The sequence below is a fragment of the Macadamia integrifolia genome, unplaced genomic scaffold (genome assembly GCF_013358625.1).
Source record: "Macadamia integrifolia cultivar HAES 741 unplaced genomic scaffold, SCU_Mint_v3 scaffold381, whole genome shotgun sequence".
Lineage (NCBI taxonomy): Eukaryota > Viridiplantae > Streptophyta > Magnoliopsida > Proteales > Proteaceae > Macadamia > Macadamia integrifolia.
This window is the reverse complement of record NW_024869847.1, coordinates 175858-190249: the sequence shown is the minus strand read 5'-3', so window position 1 is coordinate 190249 and position 14392 is coordinate 175858. Positions and strand designations below refer to the sequence as shown.

The following is a 14392-nucleotide window of genomic DNA, read 5'->3' as shown; positions in this document are numbered from 1 at the left end:
TTTGATTTTCCTATGACTTATTCTCAAAAATTATTTAAGTCAAGGATAAAAAATAGTTTGAAAATGTAATTCTCAAGAGTTGTTAGTTGTTACTATCTCACACAAATACATATTTGAAATGACAGTATTTTATCTTCACTAAAAATAAAAGTGCTATATTAAGAAGAGAAATAATATGGTTACAAATTATTTTAGGTGTCAATAAGAAATTTCCTCTTTAAAAAGAACACACTGATTGGTGATTCTTTTTACTCATTAGCGTCTGAGAGGATTGACTTCACCATGGAATGGATTTCATACGCTGGTTTTTGATACTCATAAAACTAACCACCATGCAAGATGTTGACACATGGGAGCTGATCACTCATTTAAAAAGGAGCTAGAAGCAATCATAAGAAGCCAACAACCATGGATACTAGGACCCTAGGTAGATCTGACCCCTCCCCATCCAGGTAAGAGGGGAAAACATCTCCCCAGAGCACAAGAATATTTCGTAGGGGACTCATAAGATATGATCCTCTAACCTGCCCCAAAGCTTATCAACATAGGAGGACATGCCTTAGTAGGACTCTACGAGGACCGATCCTATAAAAAGGAAGGAAGGGACCAAGCAGAGGTAAGTTCATTATCTCGCTCATTATTATTCTTTTACTACTGTTGCATGGGTCTCTAACTTGGGTGTTAGGGGACTAATCCCAGAACCATCTCCGGGGCCTTTGTCTTCTGTATTGTTATAGGATAGACTGCCGATTTTCAAAGAATTCTCGGCGGCAATAGTCTTTTACTCTAAAGCTTGCAAAGCCGTTCCTTTCTTGTTTGGAAACTTGGAAAATTGAAACTGAATTGAAATCCCTTTCGGTCTTTGAGTAGACTTCAGAAGATACTTGCATGTAACTCCATATCCAAGGCAACTTTGTCTAAAATAACTTAATAATAAGAGCCATGGTTAGGTCTAAGTAGGATAGCTCAAATTATTGCCACTTAAAATAAAAGATTTTATAAGTGAGACGACTCATCTTTAAATAGGCAAATTTTTGAAAATAACTTTTTCTTTCTCTATCAAAATCACCACGGTTTTTTTTTTTTTTTTTTTTTTTTTGGTTTAGGGTTTAGATTTGTATGTCTCCTACCTATATGTCAAGTTTCATTTGGTTGTTGTTACCTTATCCGTGTCATCCCACTATATATTAGTGGTATATATTTTAACCTCATCTCAAAATTGATGGTCTACACTTTTGAATTTTCTATCTTCAATGCAGGCAAGGATTCAGATCCTCTACAATTTTTCATCTGCAGTTCTTTGTGTTATTTTTGTGCTAGTTCACTCTAGATTCGCCTAAAACTAATCCCATAGTTGGCATCACCTAACACATAACTCAAGTTCCAATGTTTTGGGTTTGGATCCATAAGAAATGGACATGGAATAATAGGTCATTTTCGTAGTCAAAATCAGCAATCTACAAATGATACTTGTAATTATTTTGTGTTAGGGAGAGTGAATGCAATATGGTCACGTTTGGGAGCAAAAACAAAGCATCCAATAGGGAGGGATGGCGTGGTCATTTCTTCATTCTTATGGCTAGGTGCAGGAACGCACAACTGGGTAGCGTTATTTTCTCCTTTGTGTTTATTCTATAGTGGGTTACTTTGATAAACTTGATATAATGCCTCAAACGTCGATCATGTGGTAAATCGAATGGGCCTCAAATTTTGTTGACGACTAGACCCAGTATTCCCAACAGACCTGCTGATGAAACAAATTTCAAGAAGTGAAGGAATAAAAATTTGAAAATCTGGGGAAGATACATGGGACATACATGGGGAGGGTGAATTTTTAAGTTTGAAAGTAGATATATGTCTAATCCATAAAATGTATAACTAATCCAACAATTTTGGCTAGACCCAACTACTCAAATGGGTCAAAGTAGGGATGTCAAAAAATTTCAATTAACCCGAACCCACCTTAACTCACCCTGAGCCTGAACAAGGCCTGGGCTGAGACTTCAGGCCATAGGGTGGGTTAGGGTTGAGAATTTCAGGCCCGAGCCAGGTTAGGTTGGGCCTGGGTTGAGGTCTCAACCCAACACAACCCAACCCAACCATGTATATTAAGTATGTAATAATATGAATATGTTAATATTTATAAATGGGTACTTATAGAATAGGTTTGCAAAAAGTCTTTCGTTTTCCACAATCTACATATATACGAAAGCCTTGGTCTTTAGCCTTTGTAATACATCGAGATCAAGCTACCAAGTAACCAATAGTACTAGGTTGAGCTGGGCTGAGCCCGATCCAATCAGGGCCCTTTAGGGCTAAGCCCAACAAGGTGGGGCTTGGGCTGAGATATCCTAGCCCGACCTAGGGCTGGGCTGGGCTTGGGTTGAGTTGAATTAAGAGACCTTAGGGTTGGGCTAGGGTCTTAAAAAACCCAATCCAACCCGATCCATTGACACCCCTTGGTCAAATTGGTGGACTTAGGCTATAAAAACAAAAATTTATCTATTGTATAAATTTATATATAACATAACTCAATGATGTATGTTTCCTTGCCGTAGTATAATTTTGATTGTCGTAGTATAATTTTGTTTGCCCCCAAAAAGATGTATGGACTTTACCACCCGGTGAAGAAAAACTTTGTCCTAGAACGGACCAAGTTTTTCTAAGGCAAATCCATTCACCATAAGTGCTTTAAATGCACACATGGGGTATCATTAGGGTTTTTTGGGGGAAATACTCGTGAACCCTTAAATAGAGTGGTGTACTTCACCGCTTCGATTGCAACTTTAGTGACAATATGAATACCTCAAAGCAATAATTTTTTTGCAACTATAGTGAGATTCCTTGAGTTTAGAATGTATACAATTGTTGTTAATGTTTTTATGTTCAGGCTGAGTTGAGCACAAACATTTTAATCTAAAACAGTTGGTAATGAAATGACTATAATTTTAATAATATGAGTTTTAATATATTTCGAGAAATTTCAATCGGGAAGATACAGTTCAAATATTATGTGATTTATCCATTTTACAATGGCAGAGACAATAGTTATAGTCTAATTTCCATTAGACTACTAGAAGCTTTTGAAATATTTCAATTTAGATGAATAATTAAAACACCATGTTTTAGTATTTTTAAATATTTAAATGGTCATTCATTTCTTTAGCATTTTTATTTGGATTATGATCATTCATTTAGCATTTTTTAATCATTATAGGCACAATTGTACAATCTTATATAGTTTTTTTTTTTTTTTTTTTTTTTTTTACGGGTATTCAGGCCTTCGGCCTGACTATTCCCGCAGGCTCATACTGACCCCACAACCATATGGACAGGGTCATACTGGGGTTGAATTGTTCCTTTCACTGAAAGTTGTGAAGAATACTAAACACCCCGTGTGAGTGACCCAAGGTGTACCTAGTGGGAGTTGAACTTAGGATGTTCAAGTTTATGACTCGTACAATCTTATTTAGTTTCACACTAGCATAATAGAAAATATATCATTTGGGAAGACACATGCACCAAATGTTTTATCATTTTTAAAAAAAATTTATTATTGGATCATGGTTCTTCACATTGGTAAACACAATGGTAAAGTCTTATCTTAACTCTTTTATTTTTGTTGCCCAGAACTCAGCAAGAGAATATATTAAAAAGGAAAAGAATGGCCACATGATTAACGCCCATTTAAGAAATAGTAACTTTAACAGTTTCTTTAAATATATAGTTCTGTAAGATTATATATCAATGATCTATATGTACTGAATATTTTATCATATTTTTCAATTATCACACCAAATTTCCCTTGAATGTATTTGACAGCTGTGTTTTTCCATCCCCAAATGATTAAAAGAAATTGAGGGGAGAATATCTTCTTGTGAGAGAAATGGTTAAAATATTAGATTTGATCTTAATTTGATACTCTTATGTCCATTATGGAATTTCAAAAGAGATTGAAGTAAGAATTTGGGTTTGGTGGGAATGTATGGGACCTAATGAGTTTTAAAGATGAGAAATTAGGGTTATTAACCATGGAGGATAATTTTAAATATTATAAAATTATTTTTGGGATCAGGTAAAAAGGAAAAAAAAAAAAAAGAGAAAGAAAAAAAATGTATCCGATTAGGGTGAAAACACTATGCTGAGCCATATCCCATGTGTTGAAGCTGCCTCTGGAATCTTCCATTAGTCTGACATAGTGACTGTGCAAGCGAATAGCGCAAAAAATTGCATACAAATGTTTTGTTGCTCAATGGACAAACTAACAAAAGGGTCAATCTAGTAGGCTTTGTTTGGTTGCAAGGAGAATGCAAATTTTTTATGTAAAGTGGAATTTTTTTCCTAGAAAAAATAAATTTAGATATTTGATTGCAAGGGGAATATATTTTACATGTGAAAAAAAATTCACTTAATCATTAAAATTTCCCTTTTTATTTCCCCACCAAAATAGGGAAGAAAAAAAAAAACCCTACTCTCACGATCTCTCTCCAACTCTCACGACACTCACCTCGCTCATGACTCTCAACGATCTCTCTCTCTCTCGCTCTCATGCAATTCAATTGGGTTTGTTTTGACCAAAAGACTTTTGGAATGGGCTTTTCAGCCATTATCACTTGTGATCTATTACAGTTTTCTTTGTGATAATCTTTTATATTATTTTAAATATTTATTTATGCTGCATTTGATATATAGAATGAAATGGTTTATTTTGGTTAGTGATAGAATATAGTATCTGATGACATTTGGTTTGATTTATTACAGACATTGAATGTCCTAATTTACATAACCAATATAAAATTTGAGGAGCTGGGTGGGTTATGGATTGAAAAATACTCTCCCCCATCTTTTTTGAGGAGTTTGATTGGATTATTAGTTTTTTAAAATTTTACATCTATTTTACATCCAACTCGAAAGTTTTTTAAAACAACTATGGTAAATTAATTTCGCTTCACTTTTGTTGCAACCAAACAACTCGAAAGGGAAAAAAAAAATTGCTTCACTTCCCTTCAATTCACATCTCTTCCCTTCCCATTTCCTTTGCAACCAAACGTAGCCTTAGCGATTTTAATTAAGGGTGGAATATCATATTTTTGGAAAGTGAGAGTGGGGGGCTAATTTGATTATTATAATTTTAAAAGGAAAAAATGTTGGATATACCGTTGATATCAAGTATGTTAGCACCTATTGTGTCTATCTCTCTCTTCCCTTTTTTTGAATGACCCCCATATCATTCTTGAATGATACTCCATCATGTGTTCCTATTGGTGCTATCCGCTAGCATACTTGATATCGACGGCATACTTATCCCTCTCCAAAGAAAAAAAAAAAATCCTTATTATAAATGAAGGATTGTTTTTTCAGTTTAATCCAATAGCCTCCACACCTAAGCAATAAGAAATGAAGTAGAAGGTGGGTGAATTGAACGTTCTACCAAAAATGAAAAGGTAGGTGGAGACGGTGGAGTGGTGGACATAGCACATAGGGAACGTGGACGAGTATTTCAATTTTCAAACTCTTCTTTTGGTCGATTCCAGTCCAGACTTCCAGACCAGATGTTCCGATTGTTGGAGAACGCAATGCAATGAAAATAATCTGAGTTTTTTGTTTTTTGGGTAGAGGAATCTGAGGTTTGGAAGTGGCAAAACCAGAGGTGGAATAATGGCAATAACCATTTGACGAGGAATATTAAGATGTCCCACTCCCACCAGACGACCCTTTTTCTTATACGGAGAATCTAAGCTGTTCGTGAGGCTTGTCCGAACTCCGACGACAATATAAATAAGCCCCATAAAGCAAAAATCCAAACCGTTTAATAGATTTTTTGAGCTTCACGATTCCCATTGCTTCATTCTTTTTGCAACAAAATTGGGAATTGGGAGAGGCCGAGTGGGAGGAAATGGATGACGAAGTTGTTCAGCGAGCGTTCCAGGAGGGTGGCCGAGATTACCCTCAACAATCCACTGCCTCCACTTCTTCTTCTTCATCATCCATCCTTCAATCCCTTCCCCTCCATGTGGTAAGCTAAGGTTCTGCAATATTTCAAGGGATTCATGAAGATTTCACATGAACTTTAATAATCGTTTCAGTTGTTCATGTTATGCGTTCTGGTCTGTTTAACAAGCCTTCACTTTGTATAGGAATTGGGAAGTGGTTGTGGGCTGCCTTGCCTGATATAATGAGTAGAAATTTGGAATTCGATCTTTGGGACTTCAACTAGCTAATAGGACCCGTTACTGTTTGGCTCCTTATGTTGCTTGTTTTTCAGTTAGGCAAATGAAGCATTTGGTATCTAACATTTGGGACCTAAATTAAGCTAATAGGCTGTAGGCACTGGGCATTGCTGTTGTTGTTTGCTCACCCCCTCCCTTTTTAACCTCAGTTTGGTGGTAAAGTTGCTTCTTTTAAGTTTTGCTCTTTCGGTTGTTGATTACTCTGGAGAAGCTCGTCTAATTGAATGTGTTCTTTATTAATTAAATTACATGCCCTTGAGCTTTTTCTTTTAGAAGTTTAAGTATTGTTGGGTTCTATTGTGCAGTCCTTTGATCAAGGGTACTATTTGTTAGTGAAAGCTACTCAAGAACTCCGGGAGAAAAAGGAGCGTCTTGTGACAGTTGGAATTGGTGGACCAAGTGGCTCTGGTAAATCAAGGTATACATATCACCTTTGTGCATATCAATTGTTGTTGTAGTTACCCCAAGAGGTTGGTTCAGTTGGAAAGAACCAATTCCTCACAATTAAAAGGTCCTGAGTTCAACTTTCCTTGGGGCCTACCTCTGAGAAAAAAAAATGTTGCTGTAGTTGTGAGAACTTGGCAAGTATTATCAACAATTTCTTCAATCGATTAATGTTTTTTATTGTATTTTGGTCAGTTTGTTATTTGATGGGTAAATGTGCATTTATTGGTTCCTGAAGCTTAGTGGAGAAAGTTGCATCGGTGATTGGTTGTACTGTCATATCAATGGAGAACTATCGTGTTGGAATTGATGATGGGAATGATCTAGATTTAATAGATTTCAATACTTTAGTCCGGAATCTTGAGGTAGGTTTGTGTTTGTTATTTACTGTCTTGCTGGTTTCAATTGATGCCCTCTCAGTTGGACTAAAATGTTTCAGAAATCAGCTATTTAACTTTCAGTTCTTAGCTGAGTTTACACTAGTGAAGTATAGATTGAGTTGTTAGGAGACAACTTTGACCAGTTCCTGGTCGAGAGGTCAATCCTCTTGGACATAGAGGAATATTGAGTTCATAAGCAAATACCATGTGAGAAAGCCTTTTGCCAGCAGAACTGACAAAATCCATGTCTAATTAGGACTTGATGAAGGGAAAAGATACATTGACACCGGTGTTTGACTTCCTAGAGAAGCGGCTTAATGGTTTCAGAACAATACAAAGTTCAAAATCCGGGGTGGTAAGTTTTTGTATTTGCTGAGTTTTATGATTAAATTAAGGTTTGAAGAATATGTTTAAGTTGCTAAGGATATGATCTATCATGGAAACACAAAAATATAATGAAAAATATACCCATAATGAATTATACCATCACGGACAACCACTGGTAATGTATCATCCATGTAGCCGACCCCATTTAGTTGGGATAAAGTTATGATTGTTGTTGGACAACCACTGGGAATATTAGAAACATACATGCTGATCTGCATATCTGGGAATCCAAGAATCAAATAAAGCTTTTAAAGGTTGGTATAAAATCATGTTTGGAGGGAGGTTATCAGGGCTTGAAGTAGCATTAAAGTCTGGCACAATTTGGTCTGGTTCAAGAGCCACATCTCTCGCCACAACTTTTATCTGAAGGTTTTTCATTGGCTTCCTTCCTATGCAGTCTTTTCTCATCCTCTGTCAGATTCGAGCCTCCCCCATTGCTGCCTATGCTAGACTGCTTATGAAGATGTGGATCACCTATTTTTTGACTGTCCCATCTCTTTTGTGGTTTGGAATGGTTTGTTGGACAAATGTTGGCCTAGGGGAAGAAGAATTCTGCCCTTTGAGATAGAATAGATCTGGGTTGACATGTCATTTGCAGGATAATCCTGTTGTGATTCGGTGGGGAAATTAGCTTTTGGTGTTTCTATCTCTCATATCTGGTTTGAGTGTAACCTTAGGAGGTGGACCTCCAAGTCTAGATCCTTTCAGCAGATTTGGAACTCCATTATCTTTGAAGTCAAATCCAAGAATTATGGGTCTCCTTGCTGATGTGTTGACTCCCCTAGAAATAAGATTCTTGTAATTTCTTAGGGCCTCTTCCCTTGTATTTTACAAACCCAAGCCTCTCCCCCTATTTCAAGGTTGGGGTTTACTTTTTGTATACGTTCTTCTCTTCTTTTATGATGAATTTTTTTATTCAGCCAAAAGAAAAAAAAAAATCATGTTCTAGTTTCTTAAGGATACTCAAGTAAAACATGAAAATTTACTTACAAAAATAATAATTATCCACTATTTATAGGACAAGTGAAAAAACTACAGAAACTATAAAGGACGTTCTCTAAAATTTTCAGTGATGCATACAATTTATTTTATTCTCTATTTATTTTAACCAGGAATTTAGTGAAATATTGTTTTATCGAAAGAATTGAATAAAATCCTAATTGAGCCCTATAGTATGGTTGATCTTTCATAGAAATCCTGCTAATCCTAGTTTGACAATTCCTATTTCATGGGCTGTGGGCCCTAGTTTACCCCGAAATATATTTCTTGTCTAGTGGTACAATTTTTTTTTTTCCTTTTCTTTTCTTCAGAAGATAACTTGTTTTGGTGTTATTGTTGTCTTCAGCCCTGCTATCCACCTATTAGACTAACATTTTACTATGCAAATATAATGTAACTGCACATCACAATGTTAGGCATCTTTCATAACTTCGGGTAAAATAGAGCAATGATAAAAGGTTTGAGCCACCAGGGAAATTGCCCGGTTTCAAGTATTGAGGGCGGGCACTTTGCAAAAAAAGGCCAAAGCCTAGGACTCACTCCAAACCATAGTTGTCAAGGCGTCGCCTAGGCGTCCAGGCGGTTTTCCTGGGGCCTAGGCAACAACCGCCTTGTTGCACTGTATGTGGCCTTGTGTTTTGGCACTTATTTATGCCAAATATCATTCAATATTTCATTTACTTAAGATATTATTCATAAATAAGCAAATACCCCCTATTTGAATCCAATAAAAATAGTTTAAAAATCAAATTCCAAAAGGATAAAAAGTCAACCCCCCAGTCCAAGAACAAAAACTGGATTGTGGTTATAGGGACGATTTTCAACTTTTAAATGCTAGGATTTTTCTCAATTATGAAAATTTTATAAATTCTATCATGTTAAAACATTGTTAAAAACCAAAAGTCCGGTAAAATAATATTTTGTTTTGATATTCATAAAATTATTTTCATTCAGGAGATTTTAACAGTATTCGCGCACTTAAAAATAAGTTTGACTGAAGCATAACTTTGTCATTGCAACTCAGGTTTAAGTAATCTTAGACTTGTTAGAAAGTTGGTTTTATGTTATAACTAATACAAAAAGTCTCATGTAAAAATAAAATCATTTGACCAGTCAAACTTATTATAGAATTAGAGCATTTCTCTAAATGTTGATTTTTTATAACTTAATATGATTTAATGTTAATTTTTTAATGATTTGATGTGGCTAAATGTTGATTTTTAATGACTTGATATGGCTTAATCTTGATTTTTTATGATACAAGGTATATATAACTTCCTAAATAATATTAGAAAATAGGAAAAATAAAAAATAATACTTGTTCGCCTTGTTCGCCTTAAGGTGGGCGCCTTCTCGCCTAAGCGCTTAGACAACCCCCCACTGCCTTGGTTTGCCTTGAACCGTGATAACTATGCTCCAAACTCACCCATCCTAGGAACCCCTGCATGGTCCGGACCAGCACTGGGTAATGGCCCTTTTTTTAATTCATAATTTGGCTAAAATAGTAACAATCAAATGAAATTCGTTTGTTGTTCCTTCCATATTTGTCAAGGCGTTGCCTAGGTGTCAAGTGGTTTTCATCCGCATTCACTTCAATAGCCTGGTCATCTGGGAGTATACACTTGACTTTGAATGTCACAGTATGACCTACCGGGACATGCCTAATGACTGTATTGTATATATCACACACCATGTCCCTATAGCAATACTTGTACAGATCTATTAATGTAGGTTCCGAGGTGTTCGTATAGAAGTGATAATAGATGGTTGCCTTGATTTCCATTGCAGTGACCCTGATTAGAATATGACAGAGTGGTGCATGATGAGTACGGTATTTCCAAACATGTTATGGTGATAAGCAGTGGGGAAATATGCATTCCTAGTTCTTACATGTTAATTGTTATTTAAAGGGGCTGAAAAGAGATATCTATAATACAGAAATTGGAAACAAAATAAAGCTGTAAAATGAGAGATATCAAGATCTAAGTTTGATATTGGCATAGCAAGTCCTATCCAAAAATACCAAAACCAATAACAAAAATTCCTTAGATAATCATTCCAAAGGTAGAGAACCCACACTTTCCAATGCACATAAAAACATCAAGACTATAACAAGAGGAAAGAAAAAAATACACACAAATGGGCAATTTCAAAAATATTTTGTCCTCCAAATACCCAAATGAGAAATTTGTTACCTGTAATTTCTCAGCTAAAAAATGTTGTGGAGAATATACCTGAAGTTGCAGAGAGAAAGCTTGAATGTTGTATAGTGATAGCTTGAAAGTTGGAGAGGTCTCAAATTGGTTTTGGGGTCTCAAATACGTGCTTGAATGTCGAAGGATAGCAACCACCTCCAAATTCCATAAAAAACAACCAGACTGATTTAGCGATACTAATGAGAGAGAAGAAAGAAGGGAAAAAATGGGTGAAGTAAAGTATTCAAAGACCACTGACTTACCTATGGAGATTGCAGACTCTAATTCCGGTGATATGAGCAGAGAATGGCAATAGTGGAGGCTTTGCAGCGGCGGCACGACAAGCTTCGACTGAGAGATGTTGAGGCAAAACGTTTTTTTCCTATATAGATGGATGGTGGTTGTAGACACTGAATTTTGTCACCCCTCGGCAATGATGACAATATGAAGGATTACATGTTGGATATTTTAGACTTGGAGAATTTTCAAACTTAGAGTAGAAAATGACCATTTTTTCCTATAAACTTTCAAGAGAAAATGTTTTCAAAAATTAGAATTTGATGTGGATTATTGTTGTTTGTCCCCTCAAGTCGGACATTATACTTTGATGCGAGAACTATGCGAATCGACGCCTGATTCTCTCTTTCATTATATGATCCGGGTCCCTACTTTATGCATATTTTTGTAAAGGTTCCCGATCGAGACTACAATCGTGTCTTACATCATTGGATAGTGCTCGGACTGAGCTTTCTAACGACATATTACACGTCGAATTCCGACAAACGGTTTGAAAGATATGACCCCCGAAAGTTGACTCCAAAGTTCGGTATCAGATTCCATTCCGAGCAACCAAAGGGTGCCACATGGCGCCCAAACCCCTTTGCCCAAAAGCAAGCCTTTTTGGACAATTCTCTCTAGTTTTTTAGTCCCACATTGAAAATATGAGAGAATTGTCCCAAGTCCCAAGGCTATAAGAATAGCCCTTCCTCTCTTCCAAAGGGAGAGGAGATTGGAGAGAAGGAGTATGGTTTTTGCTAATTCCCTTTCTCTAAATAAAGAATCTCTCAAAGTATAAAAATTTAAATGCGTAATCCTTCTTTGAGCCGGGAGACTTAGTCCGGTTCGGTTCGATTCGGTTTTGGCCTTGAAGCACAAGGGTTATCTCCCCTTGTTTCTTGATTAAAGCCAGTTTAAGGTATTTATTTATTTATTTTCTTTCAATAGTGATTTAGAATTAGTTTAATTAATAGATTAGTTTTTAATTTATTAATAATTGATTTATTTAGATTAATTATGTTTAATTAGTTTCAGTTTGGTTCAATACGGCTTATTAGATGTGAATTGATTTATTCCGGTCCAATTAAAGGTATTTAGGTTTAATTGATCCTTTTAGATTAATTAGGTTTAATTGATTTTTTTTAACATGTTTACTTAAATAGATTTGATTTGGTTTAGTTTTTTTTTTTAAATTGTTTTTTGTTCTTTTAATCTAGACCCTTAGATTAGGATCTCAGCCCTAACCTAAGCCCATTTCTTATTCTTCTTCCTCTCTTCCATCTTTCTTCTCCAACCGTCCCTCTCCACTCTCTTCTTCTTCTTCTTCTCCTACTACTTCTATTCCTTCTAACCGAACTCAACTTCTCCTCCCTCTACAGTCCCTTTCTTCCTCAATGACCGAAATCCCAAGCCATCATCCTCTTTCTTTTCATCATACCTACAACCTTCCCTTCCCCTTCCCTTCTTGTTCCTTGGCAAAACCTGAACTCATCCCTCTTCTTTTTTTTTCTCTGTGACCGAACCTCACCCATCCGCCCCTTTTCTCTTTTCTCCCATGGCTGAAACCTGCAACTACTCCTTTCTTCTTCTTCTTCTTTTTTTTCTTTCTCTTCTTCTTTCCCTTACTGAAGCCTAAACCTGCAACCCATCTTTCTCTTGACCGAAATCTTCACCCAGAGCTTCCTTCTTCTCCTGCTACTTCTTTTTCTTCCTAACCCAACCTACAACCTTCCCTTCCCCTTCCCAGTTTGTCACTTGACACTTGTCCAGAATCTTGGTGCAAACCAGCCTTATCCATCAGAGTCATTAGTCTCTCTCCCTTGATTGGGGGAGACATTTATGGGTCCTAGACCCTTTCTAGGTGGCGACTCCCTTTTACACATAACGTGTATCCCCCCTTGGCATTTGATGACCAGGGGATACTATCTCATCTCATTAGGGTCGAACCCTAGCGTGTGTACACGCGCTACGCGCCATATGGCGATTCCGGGGCGGAGGTCCATGATACTTACAGTGGTGTGTCAAATACGAATCAAGGGTTTGAGAACCCCTCAATGATCGGAGCTTTACAATGAAGGTTTGAGCATCAAACGTACATCTAGTGTTTTTGTGAGGTGAGCTTCAACAAGAGAAGGGTTTCAGACTGTCCACACAAAGACAATGACCCCTTTTAGGGCTCTAATGGTCAGTCTTTATATTTTACATCACGAAAGGGTAATTTGGGGATTATATATCATATTCTAAGGCTGATGTCATCACTTAACAGGGTTCTCTAACAGAAGGGGTACGATTGATAGAATCTTTAAAGTACAGGGGAGGGGAGTGGTATTTTTCAAAATACGTGGGGGGGGGGGGAAGTGATATTAAGGCAGAAAAAAAAAATGAAAAAGAAAGAAAGAATCCAAAAAAGGAACACTGCTTGTATGTTATATAGTGTATAATCTAGTGAAGTATTATGTTATATGCTCAAAGTTACAATTAATATCAGCAATTTTAGGCATAGTTGTCAAGGTGTTGTGATGCCTAGGAATCTAGGTGCCTTGGTCTCCTCGGTGGGCACCTTGTTGGTGTCAACTTACGTCTAGGTCTCCTCCAATGCCTCAGACCACCTGGACGCCTTGACAACTATGATTTTGGGCCTTAAGTTTTTTAAATTAAGAATTATGTGATAATTTGCCGTGCAGAACTTTTAGTTTGGTAGACTTATGCACTTAGTGCAGGTAATTGTTGATGGTACTTATGCTCTACACTCAAAATTGCGATCTTTGCTGGATATTCGAGTTGCGGTGGTATTTTCTTGCTCTTCAAGACTTTGCTGTTAAGGAAATGGTTTTGTTTTATCTGGCATAAGATTCTCTCTCCGAAATGTCTGGTCACCAGGTTGGTGGTGTATACTTTAGCCTTCTTTCAAAAGTACGATATGACATTGGGGATTCTTGTTCCTTGGATTACCTCATTGACAGCATTTTTCCATTATTCATAAAGCACATTGAGCCAGACCTACATCATGCTCAGGTTGGTTTTTTGTTTTCATTGTTATAGTTTTGTTTGAGTGATGATTTCATTATTTATAGGATTTATTCTGCAGATTAGAATCAACAACAGCTTTGTCTCATCTTTTAGAGAACCTATCTACAAGCTGAAGTGTAAAAGTGAGGTGTGTGCATATCTCTTAACCTTGTTCCTGATAGATATTCTAATTTCCTTAGCTTTTTCCAACCAAGCAATCGTCCTTTCTATTTTAATGCAAATTAGTCTTCCTTTGTCTCTTTGGTAGTCATGTTAATATAGATTTTCTACTGCAATTTGATAAGAATCACCTTTATCTTTACTAGCATTCTTACAATCCTGTGTTAAATGTTTGTATGGCTTCTTAAAGTATAACGCAAATTATCATGTAGGTGAATTTTGTACAGTACTATTATGCTTGATTCTTTTTCTTCTTCTTTTTGTTACTGTTATTGAGAGAGGGGTGGGGTGG

At 36.5% G+C, this 14392-nt stretch overlaps 1 protein-coding gene across 1 annotated transcript in view; it reads left to right on the top strand.

Moving 5' to 3' along the window:
* Positions 1-5453: 5453 nt before the first annotated feature.
* LOC122068399 overlaps positions 5454-14392 on the top strand; it is a gene marked incomplete in the record, with an annotated part of 35356 nt that continues 26417 nt past the window's right edge. Inside the window, 7 exon segments of the mRNA XM_042632251.1 lie at positions 5454-6016; positions 6536-6648; positions 6913-7039; positions 7311-7409; positions 13632-13700; positions 13792-13926; positions 14000-14068. Of these exon segments, the coding sequence (XP_042488185.1) occupies positions 5897-6016; positions 6536-6648; positions 6913-7039; positions 7311-7409; positions 13632-13700; positions 13792-13926; positions 14000-14068 (732 nt within the window).